This window comes from Chenopodium quinoa, unplaced genomic scaffold (genome assembly GCF_001683475.1).
Source record: "Chenopodium quinoa cultivar QQ74 unplaced genomic scaffold, ASM168347v1, whole genome shotgun sequence".
NCBI classification, from domain to species: Eukaryota; Viridiplantae; Streptophyta; class Magnoliopsida; order Caryophyllales; family Amaranthaceae; genus Chenopodium; species Chenopodium quinoa.
Window position 1 is genome coordinate 492,907 of NW_018745174.1, and position 23,403 is coordinate 516,309.

The window sequence follows — 23,403 nt, forward strand, 5'->3', positions numbered from 1 at the left end:
TCCGATATAATCAGATGATTATGCATATAAAACACATTAATTAATTTATAGTAATACAATAATTTTACTTGAAAAGATAAATTTAGAATCCCCCTAAAATAGAAGAAAAGAAGCATCCGATTCTTGTGCTTCTTGCGCCCCTAACCAAAAGTCCCTGTCTATTTCCCCTCGTCAAGATGTCCTATAATTGTTAATTATTACTTCCACAGTAAGAATCCAATGAACAGAAATTCTTAAGATCCCCATAATTTTGACAAAGAATTATTATGAGAATCCAATGGTAACTATATTAATTAACAGTTAATACAATGCTAAGCTGTTTTTCTACCATATAAATCTTTGAACGCCAGATTCATGGCTCCACTGGAATGATCGAAACAAAAACATGTACATGGTGAAGCTGTTAATGACTACGTATAGAATCGCCATGAGAAGCCACTTATTAATATCGTCAATCCCACAATTAAGCATAAAAATAAAGAAGGGTATCGTGTAATATCTAAACTCAATTAGCGGGGTAGGCACAAGAACTGCTGCACAAGCCAAGAAATAGGCCAACACCCAGATTCTGCTCCGAGACTTTCCTGTTGACAGAAATGCAAAACAGAGTTCAGTTAATTGTTTGGAAGGGTAAGACAGATGAGCCTGCTGAACATAACCCTCAGCAGGTTTCGAAACTGAGTCCTGAGGCCTCGAGGTCATGAGGTAGGAAATTAGGAATGCCAAATTTAAGCTATATGGTTGATGTATGTTACTGACCTAATATGTACAAGATTGATAGCCATGAGTAAATGTAAAGTGGGACTAGAAAGTATTTCATCAACTGATGAACGTTGATGACCTTGCGCCATATATAAAATGGATAGTGTCGATTGTCTGCTAGAAGATAGGGGTGTGCTATACTGCAGTAATAAACCAAAATTTATCAGTTTAAGGAAATTGGAAACATAGTCCAATGATATACATATCAATCATCTACCAATATCAAGAGCTTGTGAATAATTAGACCACAATTGGCAAACCATAGGAGAACACAAACAGTTTTCCAAGGAGTAAAAATTATGAACTTGGCAAACCATAGAATGTTTAATGTTTTTTTGGCCTTGTGATGTTGCAAGTAGATATTGTTTATTGTTAATTATTTTGGCCTTAAAAATATTGGCATTGTAAATATATGTTGAATCTTTTCATATTATCAGATCTACAACCAAAAATAAAAAAAATAAAAATAAAACCCTTGACATGAATTTAAATGTAAAAACATGTTTACAAAAATTGCCTGCTCTATTTATAGTGTTCATAAGCAACTGACATAACAACAGTCTGAAACTGTCTAGACGCAAAAACACAAATACTAAGTACTGGTATAAAAGAAGCCTGTATCCATAGCATTTCATAAGCACATACAGATACAGATAGAATTCTTTGCTAACCTGAAAAAATGCACAGAAAGTAGACCGGCAGCAAAAATCACAAATCCCAGGAAAAAACTAAGCGGCCTTAGCTTCCAAAATGATCGCAGCAGAACGGAAGCATGACCCAAAGTGAAGTGGAAAGGAGCACTAAATAATGCAGAGACCATTGCAAAATACAATATTTGAGAAAAATGAGGGGACACAGCATGAGCTTCTTTTGCACCTGCAACACCAAGGAATGCAGAATAAAATACATATGCAACAGCAAAGTAAAAAGGCAGAGGGGCAGCACACAAAGACGAGGAAAACAGAAGTCAGAATTTAAGGCAAAGACACAGCCGAGCAAGATAGCATTACCGAGAACAACACTTCCATTCCAGTAAACAAAAGCAACAAAGGCTACCAGAACAAAAAGAAAGGGGCTAAAAGAAACCACAAGCTCCCATTTTGAATGCCATGCTTGTACAAGAATGTATTGGATCTCATCAAGCAATCCTGCAAACAAATTAGCACAAGAGAAGTTAGCAATTGCCAAGCTCTTGTATCTCTTATATTTAAATCATATGTTTTCAGAAAGTTAGTCAGATGAACCAAAAGATTTTGTTACATTAACAATTACACTGCGGTGAGAACACCTACAGCTCAAACACCCATGAACCCAAGTTACACAAATGCATGTAGGAGCTTTTCTATTGATTACTAAATAAACGATAACAATCCACCTTGAGGTAGAAACTGAGCTCATACTTCCTGTTAGATCATTGATTTATTAGTGTACTTATACTATAATTACCCCCCCCCCCACACACACACACAAAAAAAAAAGGCAGCTTGTAAGGGTGAAACCATTTAGCCACCTAGAGTTCCTGACTCCATCTACAAAGACAAATCCTACAATTTGGTGGCACTATAATTTGATATGGATAAGCAGTTACAAATGTATTATTAGAATTCAATCACCCAACCTCTTAAGTAGCAATTTGTAACCTACTTGGCGGTTGGCACCTGATCCAACAAACAATTTTCATCTTCATTACTCTCTATTCTCAAAATTCCTCATAACCATTCTCTCATCCTCAGAAACCTTTTGTTCAATTCCTACCCACCTCTTACCCCCACAGTCATCCATACAATCCATGCTGTATCCACATGCCCACCAGATGATAATCTCTCCAGAAATCAACAGTATCCTTGTATACTTGTCCTTCTGCATCATGGATATAATCAATAATGTATGGAATTTACACATTCCAAACAGGCTGACAACTCCAACACTTTGGTGAAGAATGTGATAGCATTGAAAGAAAAGCAAAGCAATAAACCACAATGGTAACAGATGATCTGTGTCAGGTCAATTATCCTCATAAACCAGCATCCTTAACCACCCCTTACAAGTATGAACCATCTTGTTTTTAAAGCAAAGACCAAATCTTTATAATAGAACTAATGGAGCTCAAACAGAGTAAAAAAGAACTATAGAATGAAAGCTTCTAATTTGATGGAAGCAACCCTCAATGAGACATCAGTCAGTCTAGAGTTCTAATATTATCCTACAGGGCTGTAGGAGAATCTGGAAATATCTTATATGCGAAGAAGATGAGACCTCAAGGAGTCTTACTTTCCAGTAGGAACTTAAGGAAATAGCTGGTACGCAGATGGCAATCAACGATGAGGTCACTGGAAAAAGTCACTAGTGAACCCGAGTACTGGAGTTGAGATGGGAGGCAGAAAAAAAGGGAATGGGAATTGTCAAACGATTGAATTATGTTGAGACAAGCAGCGAAAGAAGGGAAAGGCTTGGCCATGACAGAATACATCCAAATTGCTTTAACATATGTACTGTAATGTAATCCAATTAGTTACATCATCTAAGAGTGAAATAAAGACACATAAAGAGGAAGGAGGGAGGCCGTGATGACAGTTGACATAAAATGTTAAAACTGTTGTGTTGCTCCGTATAAAAGATTATCAACAGACTTCATCACAAAGCAATAGGAATTAGAAGAAGAACCAATTGATAACATCAAGCATAACAATATGGTAGCTCATCCATAGTCATTATTCATATGAATAACCATCTCTTGCACCTTTCACTGCCAATTTGTTAAGATTTAAGATCATACATTCATATGTAACGGGCTCGGGCGAACAAAGAGAAGAGTTCATTTCACAAACAAGGCCCTAGGAGGTTCCATAATAAAATCAATTGGTAATATTAGGAGTAATTACCTTATTAAGTGAAATTATCTTTCCTCTTTCTCCAAGAACACTCACTAGTAGGCTATAAGGAGTTTCAACACTCCTCTCATTTGTGAGTGTCCTCAGAAATTCAAAGCTAACTAGAAAAGTAATTAGAACAATAATCTTCTTTAGGGGCTGGAAATCTTATCAAGGTAATTCCTTACCAAGTAGTGATTAAAGTCCTACTTTAAAAAAGCATCTGGGCTGTAATATCATGTTAAATTTCACCTTAATACGTAACGAGCCTGAGATGAGACACTTCGGTCCACAAACAAGGCCCGAAGGGGTTCCGTAACCTTATATAGTGAAACCATCTCTCCCCTTACTATATTGTGAGACTCACAAGTAGACTATAATGTGTTTCACCCCAATGCAACATAATTTCAAAATAGCCACATAGTTGCACCAAACTCAATCTTGGGACTTTATAGAGATATAGGTAAGTCTCTTACGGTTCCAAACCGACTAATATGACCCTAGGGGACACCCTACGCATTCACTTTAATTTTGAATTTTTTTTTCCGATATTTGTCTAAAAGCATAGATTATAGCCTTCAATTTGGCCAATTTTCGACTTCTCCAAACCCAGAAAGGAAAGAGGTCGAAGTGCTTTCCCACGAGCCATTTGGGTGATTGGAACAATCGAAGTTGCCTTAAAACGGTCAATTTAGCCATTTACTTATACGACTCCCTTCATTAATTCAAAGCCACCATGAGTGATGCGACTGACAAGTGGTCATACATTGTTCCAAACAATATCATATAACCTCCGGGGTGCATTCCCTACAATACCACGAGTTTTTGACACATGGCCCGAAATCTCTGAAATTTGGGTCGAATTCACTTGCTGGAGAACATTTTTGACCCAACAAGATTATGGATCAAGTTGATTCGCAGTGTCCCCCCAAAGGGCCCCTGAGGAAGGCCTGGTTTCTTGCCTTTTCGAGGCCCTCAGCCAAGCCAATATGCAACCCTCAATCAGCAAAAATAAGTTTTTTTTTAGAGGATGAGGTGTTTTCATGCCTTTTCCTTCTACCCATGGTTCATTCCCCTTGCCCAGACTATGGCTGGCCATTCACTTGGGCATTGTGTCTTAGCCTTCTCATACTTGAGCATTTCTTAAGAACTGGAATATTAGAAAGATGCAGAGGTCACCTGAAAGATGAGATTGTAAAAAAGCAGACTCATCGTCACCAGTAGCTGAAAGGCGGGGAACATGTAGTGTGCTCTTCATCTTTCGCCTTCTTATTCCTGGTTTTGCTACAAAACCATCTGTAGGAGTTATTTGGTCCTTTTCACTAATAGACAAATTAGATTTCTGAATATCTACACTTAGCCTATTGGCCAGCAGCATATCAATCACACCACCACATGCAACAAAAAGCATCCATATGATGTTGGTTTGTCGAATGCATACAGCCAATGCCCCCAGCTTCATGAAAGAGCGTAAACAATATCATTAGTATACTTTCGTGCACGGAAAAAAAGAATCTTAAAATATGTTTGGATTAGGTCCTTACCAAAGCACTCAAAACATAATTCTTTTTCAGGGATGCTAGATACATAGCAAGGAAAACGACTAGTGATGCCACATCAGTGTAATAAAGATAAGTGAAGAACCAATGAAGAGGGTACAATGAAAGAACAATAGTGTAAACTGTTGCTTTTCTTCTGTCAAGTGCCGGTCTTAACTGTGCGATGATCTCATATATAAGAATGCTGCATATAACAGCCAATGCACCATTGACAGATCGAAGGATTGCAGTAGAACATAGATCTGTAAAGGATGAGATCCTCTGCAGCAAAAGCATGCCTGGAAACAAAGAAGCAATATGGGCAAGTGAAAGATAGTACCTGCAAAGGTTTTCAATTACAAAATCAACTCCACCTTCCATTCTTACACTAGGGCTCTAGATAACAATCCCACTTGATAAATTAAGTTTCGGCAATCCATATCAAGGAAATGTCTTGTCGTAGTTTGAATTAGTTACGAACAATGTGGAAATAACATAAAATTTAAGGGTAGACAGATTAAAGATAGGTTTATCTATGCGAAAGCCATAAATTATCGAGCAAGGCAGAATCATTCAGAAAGACTCCAGAGTAGAACACATTCTGGTCAAAGCTTCAGAAATGTACATCCCAACCACCCTTTCCTATCTATTAAAGCACCGAAAATGCCACCAACCTAGGCTACTTGCACAAACTGGTACATCTACTGGGGAAAATCACTGAAATTAATACTCCTCTATTACTGAAATTCAGGAATTAACAAAACAATTAACAATTTTTGGTCCGATTCAAATGTTTTGGATGAACAACTAAATAAGAAATGAAGCAAACTCTAACATATCCCCCTTTATTCGCAGAAATCGAAACATGTCTATATATATATATATATATATATATATATATATATATATATATATATATATATATATATATATATATATATATATATATATATATATATATATATATATATATATATATATATATATATATATATATCAATGAATGATACTTAACCCTTTTCCTTAATTCCCCATTTTAATATTCACACACAATAATACCTTCATATCATTGCATTTCAAAAGTAAAGCAATAGCTTGGTAAATCAACAAGCACCCATTACAGCTAATCAATTTCACTTTCAAGCTCCAAACAATCAACAAGATCAAAGCAACCAACATTAAGGCAGCAACTGTTGTTTTAGGGTATAAGAGCCACTAATTGCAATAATGTAGACGGGATTTGATCTCAAGTCTTGGGTACGAACCATGTCAGTCTCCTAAGTCCTAACACCCTAAGAATTTAACCAATTAAGCTAGTTCTCATCTACGAGTCAATGTATAAGAAATTAAATTAAAATTTAGAAGTGAACAAATGGTTGACATACAGGCCAGGAGGAGTAGTAATCATGGGATCCCAGCTCTTGAAATTGCCTTTACAATATTGTTGAACTTGTGGAATGTGAAATATTTCATCCTGTCAAATTCAATACCAAATCATTTTCATCAATAATAATTCAAAAAAGAAAAATTAAACTTTTTTTTTTTTAACAAAAATTAAGTGCAGAAAAACAGGAAAAAAAGGGGAAGATTGAATTACCATGTAAGCATCAGGAACAATTGAATTAACAAGAATAGAAATAGGGATAACCCACAAACTCACAATCAAACCCACAACTAATTTTCCCATTTCTAAACTGTTCAAGTATTAACAAGATTTCTTTTTTTTTTGCCCAGTAATTGTTCCTCTGCAAATCTGAAATTTTCCCTCGATGAAGAAGAAGAAATTGGGTGGGCTTTTTGTAAATCTACTGTTGAGAAATGTGGGCTATGACAATAGGATTTGCAGCAAAAAAGCCCAATTGCAAAGATGAATGGTTACCTATAAATCTATAGTTAAGTAGATGCAATCTTTTACATAATTAGTGCGCCTAGTGGACTATAACTAGTTTTATCCGATGAGCTCTTTTGCTTTGGCCTTATATCACAAGTTTTAGGGGGCGTTTGGTTGGGGGTAATAAACAAACGGAATGGGAATGAGAGGGTTTCATTCCCTTTGTTATTGTTTGTTTGCCACATTTTTCTATTCCCTTTACCCTTTTTATTTTTGGGTTCACCCATTTTCCCTCTACACTCATTCCCCACCCCCCTCCCCTTTTGTATTCCCATTCCCCTCATCACTACTACACCACCAACCACCACCTTGCTGCCCTACCCCACCGTCCAGCCACCTTGCTGCCTCTCCCCAGTCATCGCTTCTCCGCCGTCGCCATCGTCAGTCGACCACCTTGCTCCCCACTCATTCCCCACCGATCTCCCTCGACCACCTTGCTCCCTCTTCATCAGTCGCTGCCTTTGGTCGCACGTGGTTTGTCGCTCCTCCCTCCATCGTTGCCGGAGATCATCGGTCCAACCTTCTCCACCCCTCCCTTGCCTTGACCCTCGTCGTCTCTCCGTTCTCGAAAACCACCCCCTCCCAATCTCCCTTCAATGCCCAAATCACACTTCACCTCTTCGCCGGAACCCTAATTTCCTAAAAAATCATGGCTGGAAAATTGGCTCCCGATAAGCGCCACACCCCACAACGGTAATCCTTTTCTCTCGCTTCAATTCTTGTTGATTTTATCGATTGATTGATTAATTTGACTGCTAAATTTCAAATTTTGGAGGTGTTGCGGTTGTGCTGTGGTGGTGTGATTCTTGGGTGTTTTTTTTGAAAACAAACAACGTGCTAAAAAGAATGGGTTTTATTTCATTCTCTTTGATTACTTTTTTTCTTTTCATTGGGCGAACCAAACGGCCCCTTATTGTTGACTACATTAATGTGGGAAAATATGTAACTAATATTTTTAGGGATATAAATGTTCTCACACTATTCTTAAACGTTTGAAAAATAGGTAATTAATATTAAAGAGAGCAAATGAGTAATCAAATATTTTTAAGGGTATAAATGTCCGTACACTATTGATAAAAATTTGATTGAACATTTAAAAGGTAAGGATAAGGTGTTGTTGTTTGACTTGTTTCAGCTGAAAATGTAAATTTTGAGGATTGATTGTAAAGCAAATATGAAGTTGATGTCTTGGGCCTCTTGGCCCTAGGATAATATCCTCTTAAAATGGGTTGAATTGAGTTGGGCTAAACTAAATAATAATAATATTTTCTTCGGGTTTTTCTTTTTAACATCATGAGTGATTTAATGCTTATCAATACATTACTTTGACCTATTAATATCTTTAATTATACTTTTGTAAAAATTATAAAAAGTAGATTTCAATACAGCCCTAACTAGATCTCACATGACTATTTTTTCCTCACGGATAAATCATAAAAAGGTGGTCGATAAAAATTATGTGAATAGTGTAAAAATCATTATACAGTGCAATAAATGAAATACAAAGGAAGTAATAATAATTTGGGACACGAAATTCTCCATGGAACTAGGTAGAATGAATTGTTAGAGAGCTAGGTTGCCGAACTCAATGTCTTTGATTTATATCATTATTCCATGAAAGTAAGTTTACTAGTCTATTAGGGAAGCCATTGAATACTTGGAAGAACTTGTCAACAAAAAAAAAATTAGAAGAGACCTATTACATTTTAGAGGACGTAGATAATTTATTAATTGAGTAATTATTTGTCTTACAATCAGTGTTAACTACGCTGATGGTGATCCTTACGTTATTTTATTTTTATTAAATATATTTTTTTTCTTTTGTACAGTAGTTAGTAATTCAACCATGTATTTGATTGACTCGGCTAACTATAATCCATAGCAGTTTAAGGGTCTGTTCTCATTGACTGAACTCAGCTGAACTGAATTGAGCTGAACTGAACTGAAATGAATATTTTATAAGAGAAGGAAATTAGGAGCTGAACTGAGCTAAGATGAACTGAACTGGACTGATTTTCAACGTATGAGAACTGACCCTAATCTAATATTGATATTACTGAAGATCAACCCTAACTTATCCACCAGATACGACTAATTAGGAGGATAAGGCATAAGAAATAGTTAGATTTTTATTATTTTTGTTCGGACTGCCCATCACATGATATGACCAGAGGCACCACGGGCGACCTGCATGGTAACAATGCTAGCACTTTTACAAACCTAGCCCATTCAACATGTAGGCCATGACATGCCATGGAATACATACCGGTTGAACATTCCCATGACTAATTTGACTAATAGATGTGGGTCCATGGTCATGACCATCAGTAGAAACAAAAACAAAAACAAAAATGGAGCTTCAAGTACTTGGTAAAACAAATTCAACCATGAAATAATGGAATGGTATACTTTAGTGTAGTCGTGTAGTAGTAGTAGTCGCAGAATGTTCAATTTGATGACAAAAAACAAGTACACAGTAAAATAAGTGGTAGGAGTCAAAAAGAATGATTGGCGTGGGGAACAAGTATAAGCTGCAAACAGCACGCTATGTGCTATACGAATTCGACCGTTTTTTATTTTTATTTTGCTTTACAAGGATGCAAATACGGCGTACACCTTCTAGCTTACCATACAACTCTGGGGGACATGCACATCTCTCTATGCTATTGCTGACACCTCCCCTTCCTTGTTACATCATCCTACTCGTGAAACCTTGACGCATAGATCTTATGTATTTGACATGCAGAAGGAGGATGACATTTTTGTAAATTATGAGAAATTGGAGGATTGAAAATATGATTGCAAAAGGTATCACTACATGTATCACGGTACACAAAAGTACTATTTAGACAATTTATGCTTTAATTGTACATTATACATACATAATAATACACAAAAATGTATCATTGTATATTAAGAGAGCGAGAGAAAATGTACCATCGAACCCCAGATTGTCCTCCTATGTGCATGCCAAATACATAGCCTCTATGCGCCTAGATGCACTCATACGGAGTCACCTTCAATACTCGTATTACTATGGAGTACTCCTTTCGTTTCAAGTTATTTAAGACAATTTTTGTGACACAAAGTTTTAAAAACTTTTTTTTTTTAAAAAAGTGTAGTGGATTGATTTTATTAAAGTGTTTATATTAGGTCCTGTTCTTTTAAGTTTTTGGATAAGGTAGGGCAGGATAGAGAAAAACAGAACAAATATCAGCAGATTTTAGTATAACAAAATAGCTTTAAAGAACCAGGCCTACTTGGTATAATTTTTTTTTTTTTTTTTGACGGGTACTTTGTATAATATATTACATATATATAATATAGGTTTAATTAAACAAGTGGGATACAATGAGATTAGGTTGAGAATAATTTTTTTATTTTTTTAAAATAAAAAAAAGGTAAATCAGCAAATTAAAGTGAGTCGTTCAACTGAAGTACATGTATTGAGCATTATTTAACTTGTTTAATTTTTTTACACATATTTTTCTTACTTCCTCTGTTTTAAAATAATTATTTTACTCCGTAGTTCATATTCAATTTAATAATTTAATTAAAATGTGTTAAAAATCAAAATGTAGCTGATTCTATTTACGAGATTAAGGCTTTAATTGATTTATAAGGATCAAAATGTTGCAACTAAAAAGACGCATGTTATTGCATTATGGGTTAGTTAGTTGAATAAAACATAATTAGGGCATGTTCTCTTACGTTAAAATTCAGTTCAGTTCAGTTCAACTCGGCTCAGTTCAGTTCAGCTTCTAATTTCCTTCTCTTATAAAATATTTAGTTCAGCTCAATTCAGTTCAGTCAATGAGAACTGGCCCTTAGTGTGACAAATATTATGAATATGATTTCACATCACATCAATAATAAGACTAAGCAAATAGCATAGGGGGGTGCATTGTGCATAAATGCCAAACGCAAAAGGCGATTGGGGGATGGTGTTCACGTCTGAGTCGCACCCAACCAAAACGAGACTCACTTAGCCCCAATCTAATCAGTCTTTGTCGGCTCCTTTCATCATCAATATATAATCCCACTGCCTCCCCTTATTTCACGCCCTCTTCCTTTTTCTCCCACACTTGTCCTTTTTCTGCCTTTCTTCTATTCCCCTTCCTTTCTTTTCCCACCTCCCCCTAGGCCCCCACCACCCCTTTTTTTTTTTGTATTTTTTTTTACACGGAGTATTCATTAACTACACTGATTGCACATACATATTGGAGCGTTTGTTTAGAGAGATGGGAGATTATAAGTACTCCTTATTAGGGTCTGTTCTGATTTACTGAATTTATGAGCTAAGATAAACTGAAATGTTTATGAGAGAAAGAAATTAGAAACTGAACTAAGTTGAGCTGAAATGAATTGAAGTGAACTAAAATTAATCTGAACAGAACAATTATCAAGTGCAATATATATATAGCCATATGGGTATATGTGAATTGAAGAATGGGTACAAAACTTAGATTGTATTTATTTTTTGTTCCTATGCATTGAGAATATGAGAATTTTTTAGTTAGGGCGTGCACATTTATATATGGTCCAATGGAAGAGAGTGATATATATTGCGAGTCCTTGTGACACAAAATTATGAGACATATAGTAGTAATAGTGGTAGAAAAGAAGAAGAACAAGAAGTTGTGCTATGATAATTTTTTTTTTTAAAAAAAAGGGGTTGCAAATAGCATAATCTCAAAAACGAATTTTAACTTCATAAAATATATATTTCATACCTCTCTAGCAAGATTGCATGAAATTACAAAGAGACGAATCTAACAAAGAAGTCCATATTCATATGCTTTGCCTATAGAGAAACATATGATTTGTTGAAAAATGAATTATTTAACAAAACATTAGAACTGAGATAAAGTAGTTTTAATATAAGGATCTTGCTAACAAACGCCCCGGGGCGTTGGATAAATATTTAAAATATTGCCTAAAATAGTATTAATTTGATAAAGTATGACAAAATCACGCGTCGATCGGTGTAATTAATGTTCATTTTAGTTTAATTTTTCTAATTTTAGCTAGTTTATCCAACGCCTCCTAAACGTTCGTTAGCTTTTGCCTTAATATAATATGATAATACAAGTTTAAAGAATCACATCAATTCAAGGAATAGTAATAAAACCTAGACAAAAAAAATAAAAAATGCCGTGAGAACATTGAGATCAACCACATGTCAAGCACAAGGGTAACATTCTTCTTGTGATTACCGTTAATTTATCTTTACTGGGGTCAGTGATTACCACAATTCCTGTCTCTAGCAAAGTTTTCATACAAAAATACTATTCACCCTATTTTTAGTGGTTTTGTATGCAAAATTATTCTAAGATAAAAATTAGGTCATTTATATTACATAGAAACAATTATACGTGTAAGAAACCACCAAAATTCGTTGCATTAACATCCCTAGCTTGCCCTAATCTTTGTCCAAGCATTGATGGATCCCTATTTATGTGCTACTTTAAATGATTTCGGGTTAAAATCCTGTAAAACAAAAGATTCATATAACTATTATGACTAGTACAATAAAGAAAAATAATTCTCACTGAGACAATAAGACAATTATGAACAAAGGGAGTATAAAACGACTTTCATGGATTATCTTATGACATAGCTAGTGTAGCCTTCAAAACGATATGATACTATAATTGAAGTTGATAATACTGTAAATGAAGCGCTCGAAACACAAGAATTCTTGCATTCAAACTGTTTACAAATTACAACAATAATCTTGTACTCCATCTTATACCCCCTTAAACCCAAATAACAAGAAAACCACATAAATGGATACAAATTTAACACTTATATTAATACTACAAGCCCAAATAAACCAAACCCCAACACAAGATTAAGAAAATACATGCACATATACTGATATACACCCCACACATACTATAGCCAACCAACCAAGCATATCATCAAAAAAAACATATCCTTGCAGTTAGCATTCACCAGCAGTATCAAACACCCTACGCCTCCGCTTCAACCGTTCATCAGACCCCGATCGTTGAACAACTCCCTTCAACGCATCCCTCAGAAACACAGCACATTCATCGCTTTGCACACTATTATTATCCGCGCTAACAATAAACACACTTTGAATCCTACCACCAAGGGACGAAACCTCGGCCCGAAGAGTCTTTAAATTTAAAGAACTCAACACCCCATTAAGATCAGCAAATAGATCAGGCCTATCTTCACAACACAATGAGGCTTTCAATATAAGCTTGTTACTATTACTATTACTATTATTATTACTGTCACCATCTTCAATATCGCATTGATTATCATCTTCATTGTTGTTGTTATTGTTATGAATATAAACGGCAAACTCGTCGTTTTCGGACGGTATCATTAAGTTGTCTAGCTCATTAAGCTCCGAGGTTTGCCGTTTTAGCTCCAACACTCGCTGAACCACCTTGGAAAGGAGCGTTGCTTTGTCTGTCTGTTTTCCAAAAACAAAAAAAACACATATAAATTCAATAATAAACATAAATGAAATGTATAAATAAATTATTATAATTAATTAAAGAAAGAGAATTATTATTAATGAATGAAGTATATTCAAGAAAAGGGTACTAAAAAAGGTGAACAACTTTGTTCAAAGTCTGAACCCTAAGGTGTAAGAATATAAGATGAGCATGGTTGAAATTTTAGAAAAAGGAAAAAAAATTAAATAAAAATAAAGTGTGCATGTTTTTTTTGACTGACTCACTAAAATACTCAAAACCCAATAATAATAATAATAATAATAATAATAATAATAGGAATAAATAATTATATGTTCTCATTTCTTTTTCTTCACGCCGTGATGATGATGTTGGTACTTTAATTTTTTATTTTTTTTTTCAAAAAGGGTGGAAAATATTTATTTTTTGTAAATCAAAACTGGGACAATTGTTTTAATTTTTTGAATGGGAATGCAATACTGAGATGATCAGAAACAGAAGAATCTCTGCAAATTATAGAAGCTTATAATGGTAAAAAGATTTTCCATTAACTGAACCTTTAATGTAAACCCAAAAGGAGAAAAGGGAAAAATCACACAACAATTTTCAAAGTTATCATAAGTGCAGTATTAAGGATTACTCCACATTTTCTAAAAAAAAAAAAAAAAAAAAAAAAAAAAAAAAGGGATTTCTCCACATAAAGCTTTGTTTTAACTTTAAAGTTATAGAGAGGATAGATAACCTATTAGAGGTCTCCTCCTACATTCTACTCGCAATAATTTTACTTATCGACTTATGTTCACCTAAGTTCAATCCACAATTAAGATAAGAATGACTCCGTATCGTAATAAGTCATACTCAAACTAAATAAGAGTTCCCTAAAAAAAAAAATATCTTAATAAGAGTCACTGAGTTCAAATAATAGTTAGATATAACTATATAGAACGAACACAATCAACACATTGTAAATCTAAAATTAGAATATCCAAACTTCATCATATAGGGTGCTTTGATTAGGTTCTGTATTATGTTTTTTTCCCAGTCAAAATATACATTATTGGTTAAAATACATACTTAATTCTTATTTACTTGTACTGTTGTTCTAATCCATGTGTAGTAAAATTAATGAAAACAATTACACTCCATTTTTGAAAAAGTTCATGCTTTTAAAGCATTTACATTTTACATACTTCTATACACTCCTTAATATATTAACATTCGTCCTAAGTTTTAATCTCTTAAGCCTTTTCATCTAAAATCTATATTTTCTTTGTCACTCCACTCATAATACAATATACAATCAATATAAATTTACGAAGTACTGTAATATATTTAGAGCATCACTATTATTATAATTTTTTATTTATTTATTTATATCACAATTTATAATATCAATGCAATACAATTATACAAAGCTAAGTATTGAATTAAACCAGTATCTTACAATACCAATGCAATCGAAATAGATTTGGTTTCATTTACTCCTCACTTATAAAAAATGGTCAAAATGACAACCATTTTTAATTAGTTGATGTAGGAACTAGAATGGAATAACATTGACCGGTTAATATAGCCTGTGCTTGTCACTTGTTCACAATGATTTACTATCTCCGTTTCCTATTATTTGCAATAATTTGACATAAAGTATAGAAAAAATATATAATCGTTACAAATAATATAAAATAAAGGTAGTGTAAAGAAATATAAAATCCTCACTCCATTCCACAACTCCATATTGTATGTTCCATATTCACTTACTAACTTTAATTTTCTTATTTGATGTTCTAGCCAAATTCTTTTTTTCTTACTAATCAATCACATAAAATATCAAAATTATTTATTTTCCTTACCAAATTTTCAAAATTAATTAGTTACACAAAATTAATCAAACAAACATGACGTACACCAAACCAATCACAACACTCCCTAAATTCAAATGAACACATCATAAGGTCGGTGATAGAATAATCGAGTGACTTTTCAATCAATGAATTAATTTTACTAATCCATAGCTAAAAAGACACATTTTCCCCCAAAATACATACAATAATCATAAAACCCTAACATTTTTTATTTTATGACTTGGTAAATAAACAAGATGAGATCTCTATCATACCAAAACCTCACACAGGTCAACCCGACTCGAATTAATCGTTAATATTACCGTAAATAAAAAAAGATTAAGATTAATAAAGTAATATCAAAAAGAGATAAATAAAGAAAGAAATATACTTTAGAAGTGCAGGGAAGAATAGAACGAAGACGATCAAGGTGAGAATTAATTCTCTCTCTCCTCCTTTTCTCAGCTTCTTTATGATGAATCCTTGAAGCAGCTAACGCTTTTGCTTCTGTCGTTTCATTCAGTAACCCTGTATAAAACGACGCGCTGCAGCTTCCGCTACTACTGTAATTATTATTGTTATTATTATTATTATTATTATTATTATTATACTTTGCCGGCCAATTAACGACGTCGTTTACTCCGGCGCCGGTTAAATACCGGTAAATCTCCATTTCCGATGAAGTTGTATTGTTTGGAAATTCATCTGAAAATTGCTGCATATTTTAATTTTAAATTGTGGAAGGATGAATTGAAGAAGAAGATGAAGTAGATTGAAATTGGTAAGTTTGGGTTATTTATATAATGAGGCAGGAAAATGGCTTTTTTTAATTTTTTTAATTTAAATTTTTTAGGGTTTGTCTGTTTGTTTGTTAATTTTTGGGGCTTTTTAGGAGTGAAGGAATTTTGGGGTTGGAAGATGACTGTCTTTTTTGTTGTACTTGATGATGAGGATTTTTGATCAATTTGTTCTCTTTTACTGTGTTCTCTTTTTCAAAGACTTTTTTTTATTGTAAATTATTTTTAATTGTATAATACTCTCTCCGTTCTTTTTAGATATTTTTACTAATATTAAAGATTTAATCCGTAGTTTACCAGAGTTAGGGCTTGTTCTCATTGACTGAACTGAATTGAACTAAACTGAATTGAATATTTTAAGAGAAGGAAATTAGGAGCTGAACTGAATTTCAACGTAAGAAAACAGACCCTTAATTCATGTAATACTTTGTATATTTGTATTAGGGCTTTTCTTATTTATTGAATTGAGCTGAGCTAACCTGAACTAAACTGAGCTGAAATGAATTGTTTATGACAGAAGGAAATTAGAAAATGGACTGAACTGAATTGAAATTAAGCTGGAGAGAACAGACGACCCTTACTCCCTCCGTGTTTTAATAAGTGTTACAATTTGACCAAACACTCATGTCGAGACACGACTTTGACCACTAATTTATCTAATTATATGTTAGCAAAATTATTGAAAAATTGATATTATGAAAGTATACATTATAAATTTATAACAAATCCAACAATGTATTATACAATAACATTTATTTTATATATATATATATATTAACAAATTAATCAAATCAAAACCATTATATAAACAGTGAAAAAAGTCAAAATGTAACATTTATTAAAAATACGGAGGGAGTATAACAAGATTTGATAAGTTGCATGTAATTTTTTTTTGTTTGTCTCATTCAAATTGAGGGAGTACATGTTTAAACAAATACATTTTCAACAACGGATATAAGTTGAAGATTTGAATACACAAAGTCAAATCCAACAAGATTTCCACATAATTGAATAATATTTTTTAACATAATTATTGAATATAGTTTGTGTTTAAATTTTCTACCTTCAAATCAAAGCTTCCAATTAGGATAAAGAAAAATAAAAGGTAGACTAGTTAATTTAAAGATAATGGATATTGAAGGTATATATGTTCAGTTCACTTAACTTACTTCGAATTAGTTCAATTTAGTAAATTTTATAAAAATAACTTTTAATAAGGGTTACTCAAGTTCAAATTACAATCTCTTAAAACAAAATAATTAAAAAAAAAAGAGTTCAAATTACAACTAAAATTAGTAATAAACGAAAATTAAGTTAGTAGAGTAGGTAAATAAATAAGTTATGAAGGTTAAATATAGGAAGCTATGTAATTAAAAAAGTTCAATATGTTAAACATTAGTTATTACTAGTAATTTATTTATATTTTTTTTTGTTTACTTAGTACTTCGTATATTTCTCATTTACTATCTCCGTTCTTTTTTTCGAAGTACTTGACTTATTTCATTTACGACTTTATTTTACTGCATATCTTTAACTATCAATAACTCTAATAATCCTTCATTAGTAAAAAAAATAAAAATATAAAAGTTATACCAGTATAACAATCTAAAAGTTATACAAGTATAAAAAAGAAAAGAGGAGGTAAGTTGTTGTAATGTAAGTCCTTTTTATTCCTCCATATTGTAGTTTGTCTAATAAGCTAGCCTACTAAACTAAATCCATTGGACTAGCATAGGGTTTCATAATACAGTAATTCAGTAAGGGTCTATTCTCTTTAGCTTAATTTCAATTCAGTTAAGTTAAGTTAAGTTCAGTTCCTAATATTCTTCTTTCATAAACAATTCATTTCATTTCAATCCACTTCAGCTGCAATTAGTTCACTTCATTTCAATTCAGTTCACTTCAATAAATTAGATTAGAACCCAAGACACTTCTCCTTAACGTTATATGAATAGAAAAATAATTTGTTTAGTAAGAGTAGTAATTTGTTTTTTATATTTAGGGTGGGGTCTACCACATTCCCACTATAGTGTTTGTTCCTTTTGGTGGTATAGTGCCTATAGAAGAAGTTGCTAGCTTTATATACGTGAGCTTGGCGTAGTGGCCACGTCATTATTCGGTGAAATAAAAATGGGGTTTTGTAGATGATGATGTTTTTATTTTTACATGGAGGTGATCATGGGATCATGTGGCTCACACGGTCACACCACTACTCTCATATAAATGATCATCATTTTGGTCTACTCCCTACACCTTTATCACCTTCGCAATTTTACCCAAGGTAAGAACAATAATACGGAGTACTTCGTAATTATAATACTCCGTAATAATCTTCAAAACTTTCGCACTTAAAAATGACGGATGATATACTCCAAAGTAATCACTAATTCAATAGTCACAGTAATTGATGTGTAATTTTGTCATGTATTTTCAAATTAATATTACGTATTAAATTTAAAAATGTTTAAAATAATTATATTCACAGAGTTTTATATGTGGCTAGCCATATGATGTGGTCACTCCACATAATTACATATAAGACAATTAATTAAGTAATAGTTAGGGGGTTACGGTGATGAGCAAATGGGGTTACCTTAATGCGTATATAGGTTACTTAAATGAAAAATATAGGTTACTCCCTTAGCAAGTAGAACTATTCTTTTATTTTTTAAAACAAAGGAATAGGGGTTACTCGAATGAACAAATGGAGTTACTTATTTCTAAATTACTTGAATTCACTCATATATGTTTTTGGGCTACTTTATTTTATGGACGACATGAGGTTGCTCTTATGAAAAACTGAGGTTACTCATACATATAAATGAATATTACTCTTATAAAGTAATGTGGCCACACCGTGTGTGCGGTGTGGCTAGCCACACACAAGACTTATCCAATTATGTTATATGCAATCCTTATAATTTGCATTTATCATTCCATTATCACACACAAAAAAAAATGGTTTATATCGTTATCAAATACCCCAATTAGGATTCTATATATATTGTGAAAAGACGATCTTAGTTTTTGTAGTATTGTTCATAACAAGATACAGTATATTGCTTTCCGTCATGCAACTTTAATTTGATAGTAAAATAAATAAAATTTCAAGGGTCAATTTATTCCATTCACACCAAATAATTGGCCAATACAATTAGCAAGTGCCGATTGAGCTTTTACTCTTTTAGGCCTGAAAGCGTTTAGTAATGAGAATCATGAGATCGAATTTCTTCCAAAAAAATTCCACTTCCAAAGTTCCATGCATTGCCCCTTGTTAGTTGTTATTCCTACATTCTATGAATGATTTATTATATGTGTTTTATGATTCCTTGATAGGATTATTCTTTCATAGCTCCCTAATCACACAAAATTATGAAACACATGACAATAGTGTTTGTTTATACAACAATGTCCATCCAAGTCTCCCTTGCAACTTTGCAAGTTACAAGTACGGAGTACGAATAAACTAGATCTTCTTGAGGGGATTGTGTTACCACTTCTTTGAAGTGTTCAACTTTATTGAAACCCATTGTAGCCCACGTGTGATTATCCCACATTGGAGAAAGAGGAGAGATAGAAGTAACTCCTATTGCCAATTGGTTTTAGTATGAAAGATCATAACCCTTGTTTGTGAACCAAACTTTCCTCCTTGTTCGGGTTGCCCATGTCCATTTTATATTGTTTCGAACTTTAACAGGCTTTAATGATACTTTATAAATCTTTTGTAGGATAATGTATTATAAATAAAAATTAAAAAAAAAAATCCTTAGGCAAACATAACATATTAATACAGCATAAAGAAATGATGCGTTCATCGCCAGAAACGTATATAGAGAGAGATGTATTCATGTATATGCCTGGGAATGTGGGCTGGGCTATAATGTTTATCAAAACAAATACATAAAAGCCCATAATATGGTGGGCTTGTGGACCATTGGACTACTTGTTATTGAAAATTAAATGTGAGTGTCAAAGAAAAACCTCAACATTAGTTTTGCAGACAAATGAAATATTAATACTTCCTATGTTAATTGCCCTAAGGCTAAGATAACATATTAACAATGTTGCATGAAGTATTATTACGTTTTGTTCTCCTCAATTTATTTAGATACTTTTATGTTTAAGCAAAATTAATTTCAGGTTAGTAATATCAATGTATCACTTGAATTATTATATTACTTTCACCGTCTTTATAAGTTTTTCTTTTTTTTTTTCTTTGAGACAATTACCTGTCAAAAACGAAAAATATTTAGAGGTGGAGGGTGTCAAGGTAAGAGTTAGAAAATCAAATTAGGTTTATAAATTATATTTTTTTATATACTGGCAAAACTTAGTCAAGTTATTAAGCAAGAATAAGTTTAATCAATTTACCAAAGATAAACTATGAGATCATAGCCTTATGACCTTCAATTCACCTTTAATCAATAAGACCTATACATTTGTATCTTTCTTTACAAATAAGTTCTTTTTTGGTTAAATATCAGAAGTATTCTTTTCGTGAAAAATTCTACTTCGTATTTACATAAGAGAGTCGCGTAAGTGACTTCTTACAATTCATAGAAAGTGAAACTTACTTCTAATATTAATTCAACAAGATAATTGTAGATAAATTTGTGTCAACCAAATAACCTATGAAGTTTGTCTAGCTAGACTTCATAAATAGAATTGAAATACTTCCTAATGCCATTCCTTTTATTACTCCATATATCACATCATTCACATGATTTTTGGTTTAAAGACTTTATAATTGACTGACTTAAAAGCTACTCCCTCCTTTATTTTTTATTGGCTACATTTCACTTTTTGTAAGTTAAGGAAATCTTCTAATTTAGGGTCTGTTCTCATTGACTGAACTCAGCTGAACTGAGCTGAACTGAATTGAGCTGAGCTGAACTGAACTGAAATGAATATTTTATAAGAGAAGGAAATTAAGAGCTGAACTGAACTGAAATGAATATTTTATATAAGAGAAGGAAATTAAGAGCTGAATTGAGCTGAACTGAGCTGAACTGAACTGAACTGAATTGAATTTCAACGTAAGAGAACAGGCCCTTAGTCCTAATATATAAAATATAATATAATCATTTTGGGTCTTATTTGATTCGTCTCAATGATTACTTTATTAATATTTAATCGTTATAATTTTTACAAATATGCAATGAAAGATATTAATAGTCAATTAAGTACATTGACAAACGTGCATAATCAACATGTAACCAATAAATAGGAACGGATAGGGGTGGGACTTCGGTTTGGCGGTTCGGTTTGACCTCGGTGTGAGTCGGTTTCGGTTTGGAGCGGTTCGGGTTGAAACGATTTGATTTAGCTGACGGGTCGGTTCAGTTCGGTTTCGGTTAGTCACGGGTCGGTTCGGTTTCGGTTTATTTCTTTACGGTTTAAATTCGGTTGGGGTCATAAGCGGGTCAGTTTATAAACAATTCGGATCACCCCGGTTCAGTTTGAAACGGATCGGTTTAGGGGGCGGGTTTACCCAGGTTGATGACGGTTCGGTTTACAAACAGTTTGGATCATGCCGGTTTGGTTTGAAACGGGTCGGTTTAGGGGCGGGTTTACCCTGGTCACTGTTGGTTCGGTTTATAAACGGTATGGATCATGTCGGTTCGGTTTGAAATGGGCCGGTTTAGGGGCGGGTTTACCCAGTCCAATGTCGGTTCGGTTTATAAACGGTTCGGATCATGCCGGTTCGGTTTATAAGCGGTTTGGGTCATGAATTCATGAATCATGATTGTTTTAAAGATCGCGTCATGACCATGATTTAATGAGTTGATACTTAGAATACAATAAATCGATAATTAAGGAAGTACAAGTACTCAATTAGATCGATCAACAAATGTTTTAAATTTTTAAGTTTTAACATATATGTTTATCGATTATACGTACATAGTTACATACTTAATTACTTACATACCAATGATTCAATGAGGCAATGAGCCAATGATACTATGATACCAATCGTACATTCATACCATACTACCATATGATATACATAATACATATACATTAACAATATCGTATTGAATCAATTTCAATTTCCAAACATTTGCATATCTTATAATTTATAAGTTACACACTTACACGAGATTAAATGGATTATTTATTTAGTTTGGTACTTTGTTTAGATTACTAATTCAAACAACTTGATAAGTTAAATGGACGAAATGACGAAATCACTAAAGTGGTGATGAAATCATTATGCAAGAGCAATACTAATGTACAGATAGTCAAATAGTCAAATGGTCAAATATACAACGGTTAGATTGAATGCCCATGAAAAACAACAGTTAGATTTCATTACTTTATTAGTTACTACTTATTACTTATTAGTTATTACTTATTACTTTATTAGTCTTATACTCTTATTAGTTATTAGTTTATTACTTATTAAATTATTATTTTATTATATTTAAAGTCACAGACTCACTGATATATTCATATATATAGTTATACACTTATACATAGAGATGTTAGATATTGATGTACATTAACGTCATTAAGTCATTAATTATGTCATATTGAATTAATTTCAATTTTGTTTCATTTGTGTTTCTTACAATTTATAAGTAATATTGTAATATTAATAATAATAATAATAATAATGATGATGATAATAATATTAATAATAATAATAATACTTATAAAAAGAATATTAACATAAAATTATACTAACATTCTAACAATAATAATAATAATAACAATAATAATACTATTAATAATAATAATAATAATAATAACCTCAAAATAATAATAATAATAATAATAATAATAATAATAATAATTATAGTAACCTCAAAATAATAAAATAATTAATAATAGTTTTCAAAATAATAATAATAATAATAATATATTAATATATTTTAATAAAAAAAGGAAAAAGTCTCGAAAAAAAAATAAGACCGTTGATAAAGCTGGCATGTTGCATGAACATTCTGGAACCAGACCTTTATTACTTTATTACTACCAAAAAAAAAATGAACGGTGAGATGTTGAGATTAAAAATGGACGGTTAGATTAGGAGAAGAAGTAAAACCTAAAACTAAACCTAGAGAAAACTCACTAACACACACGCCTCATTTGTCATTTCCTCATCTCTCTGATATTCTCAAACATCTCTCTCTCTCCTAACCTCCTAACCCTAGCTATCTCCCTCTTCATCTGAATCTCTCAAGCTTTCTCAAATTCTCAGTTCTCACGCCTATGAAACTCTCATTTCCTCATCCGATATTTTCAT

General features: G+C 32.7%; 2 protein-coding genes across 3 annotated transcripts; both read right to left on the bottom strand.

Annotated features, from left to right (window-relative positions):
- Nucleotides 1–220: 220 nt before the first annotated feature.
- On the bottom strand, nucleotides 221–8,980 carry LOC110710652 (dol-P-Glc:Glc(2)Man(9)GlcNAc(2)-PP-Dol alpha-1,2-glucosyltransferase-like). 2 transcript variants are annotated; one of them, XM_021888977.1, is made up of 8 exons: nucleotides 6,768–8,980; nucleotides 6,556–6,644; nucleotides 5,177–5,510; nucleotides 4,812–5,088; nucleotides 1,773–1,910; nucleotides 1,434–1,638; nucleotides 760–902; nucleotides 221–584 (listed from the first exon to the last, which is right to left on the bottom strand). In XM_021888977.1, exons 1-8 carry the CDS (start codon nucleotides 6,855–6,857, stop codon nucleotides 325–327), a joined length of 1,536 nt encoding a protein of 511 aa, XP_021744669.1. In that variant the 5' UTR covers nucleotides 6,858–8,980; the 3' UTR covers nucleotides 221–324. The 2 variants fall into 2 exon arrangements, with proteins under 2 accessions (XP_021744669.1, XP_021744670.1); XM_021888978.1 differs by lacking the exon at nucleotides 6,768–8,980 and having other exon boundaries at nucleotides 5,177–5,469; nucleotides 6,556–6,639.
- Nucleotides 8,981–12,737: 3,757 nt separating this feature from the next.
- On the bottom strand, nucleotides 12,738–16,213 carry LOC110710653 (transcription factor bHLH106-like). The gene is made up of 2 exons (XM_021888979.1): nucleotides 15,749–16,213; nucleotides 12,738–13,512 (listed from the first exon to the last, which is right to left on the bottom strand). Exons 1-2 carry the CDS (start codon nucleotides 16,076–16,078, stop codon nucleotides 13,009–13,011), a joined length of 834 nt encoding a protein of 277 aa, XP_021744671.1. The 5' UTR covers nucleotides 16,079–16,213; the 3' UTR covers nucleotides 12,738–13,008.
- Between the last annotated feature and the right edge of the window lie 7,190 nt (nucleotides 16,214–23,403).

Excerpts from the sequence above, each read along its gene's own strand:
- LOC110710653 (XM_021888979.1), bottom strand. The coding sequence starts at position 16,078 with ATGCAGCAATTTTCAGATGAATTTCCAAACAATACAACTTCATCGGAA. Across the intron at positions 13,513-15,748 it reads TTCTTCCCTGCACTTCTAAA|ACAGACAAAGCAACGCTCCT; the intron begins GTATATTTCTTT and ends TTTGGAAAACAG.
- LOC110710652 (XM_021888977.1), bottom strand. The coding sequence starts at position 6,857 with ATGGGAAAATTAGTTGTGGGTTTGATTGTGAGTTTGTGGGTTATCCCT. Across the intron at positions 6,645-6,767 it reads TTGTTCCTGATGCTTACATG|GATGAAATATTTCACATTCC; the intron begins GTAATTCAATCT and ends TGAATTTGACAG. Across the intron at positions 1,639-1,772 it reads GAATGGAAGTGTTGTTCTCG|GTGCAAAAGAAGCTCATGCT; the intron begins GTAATGCTATCT and ends TTGGTGTTGCAG.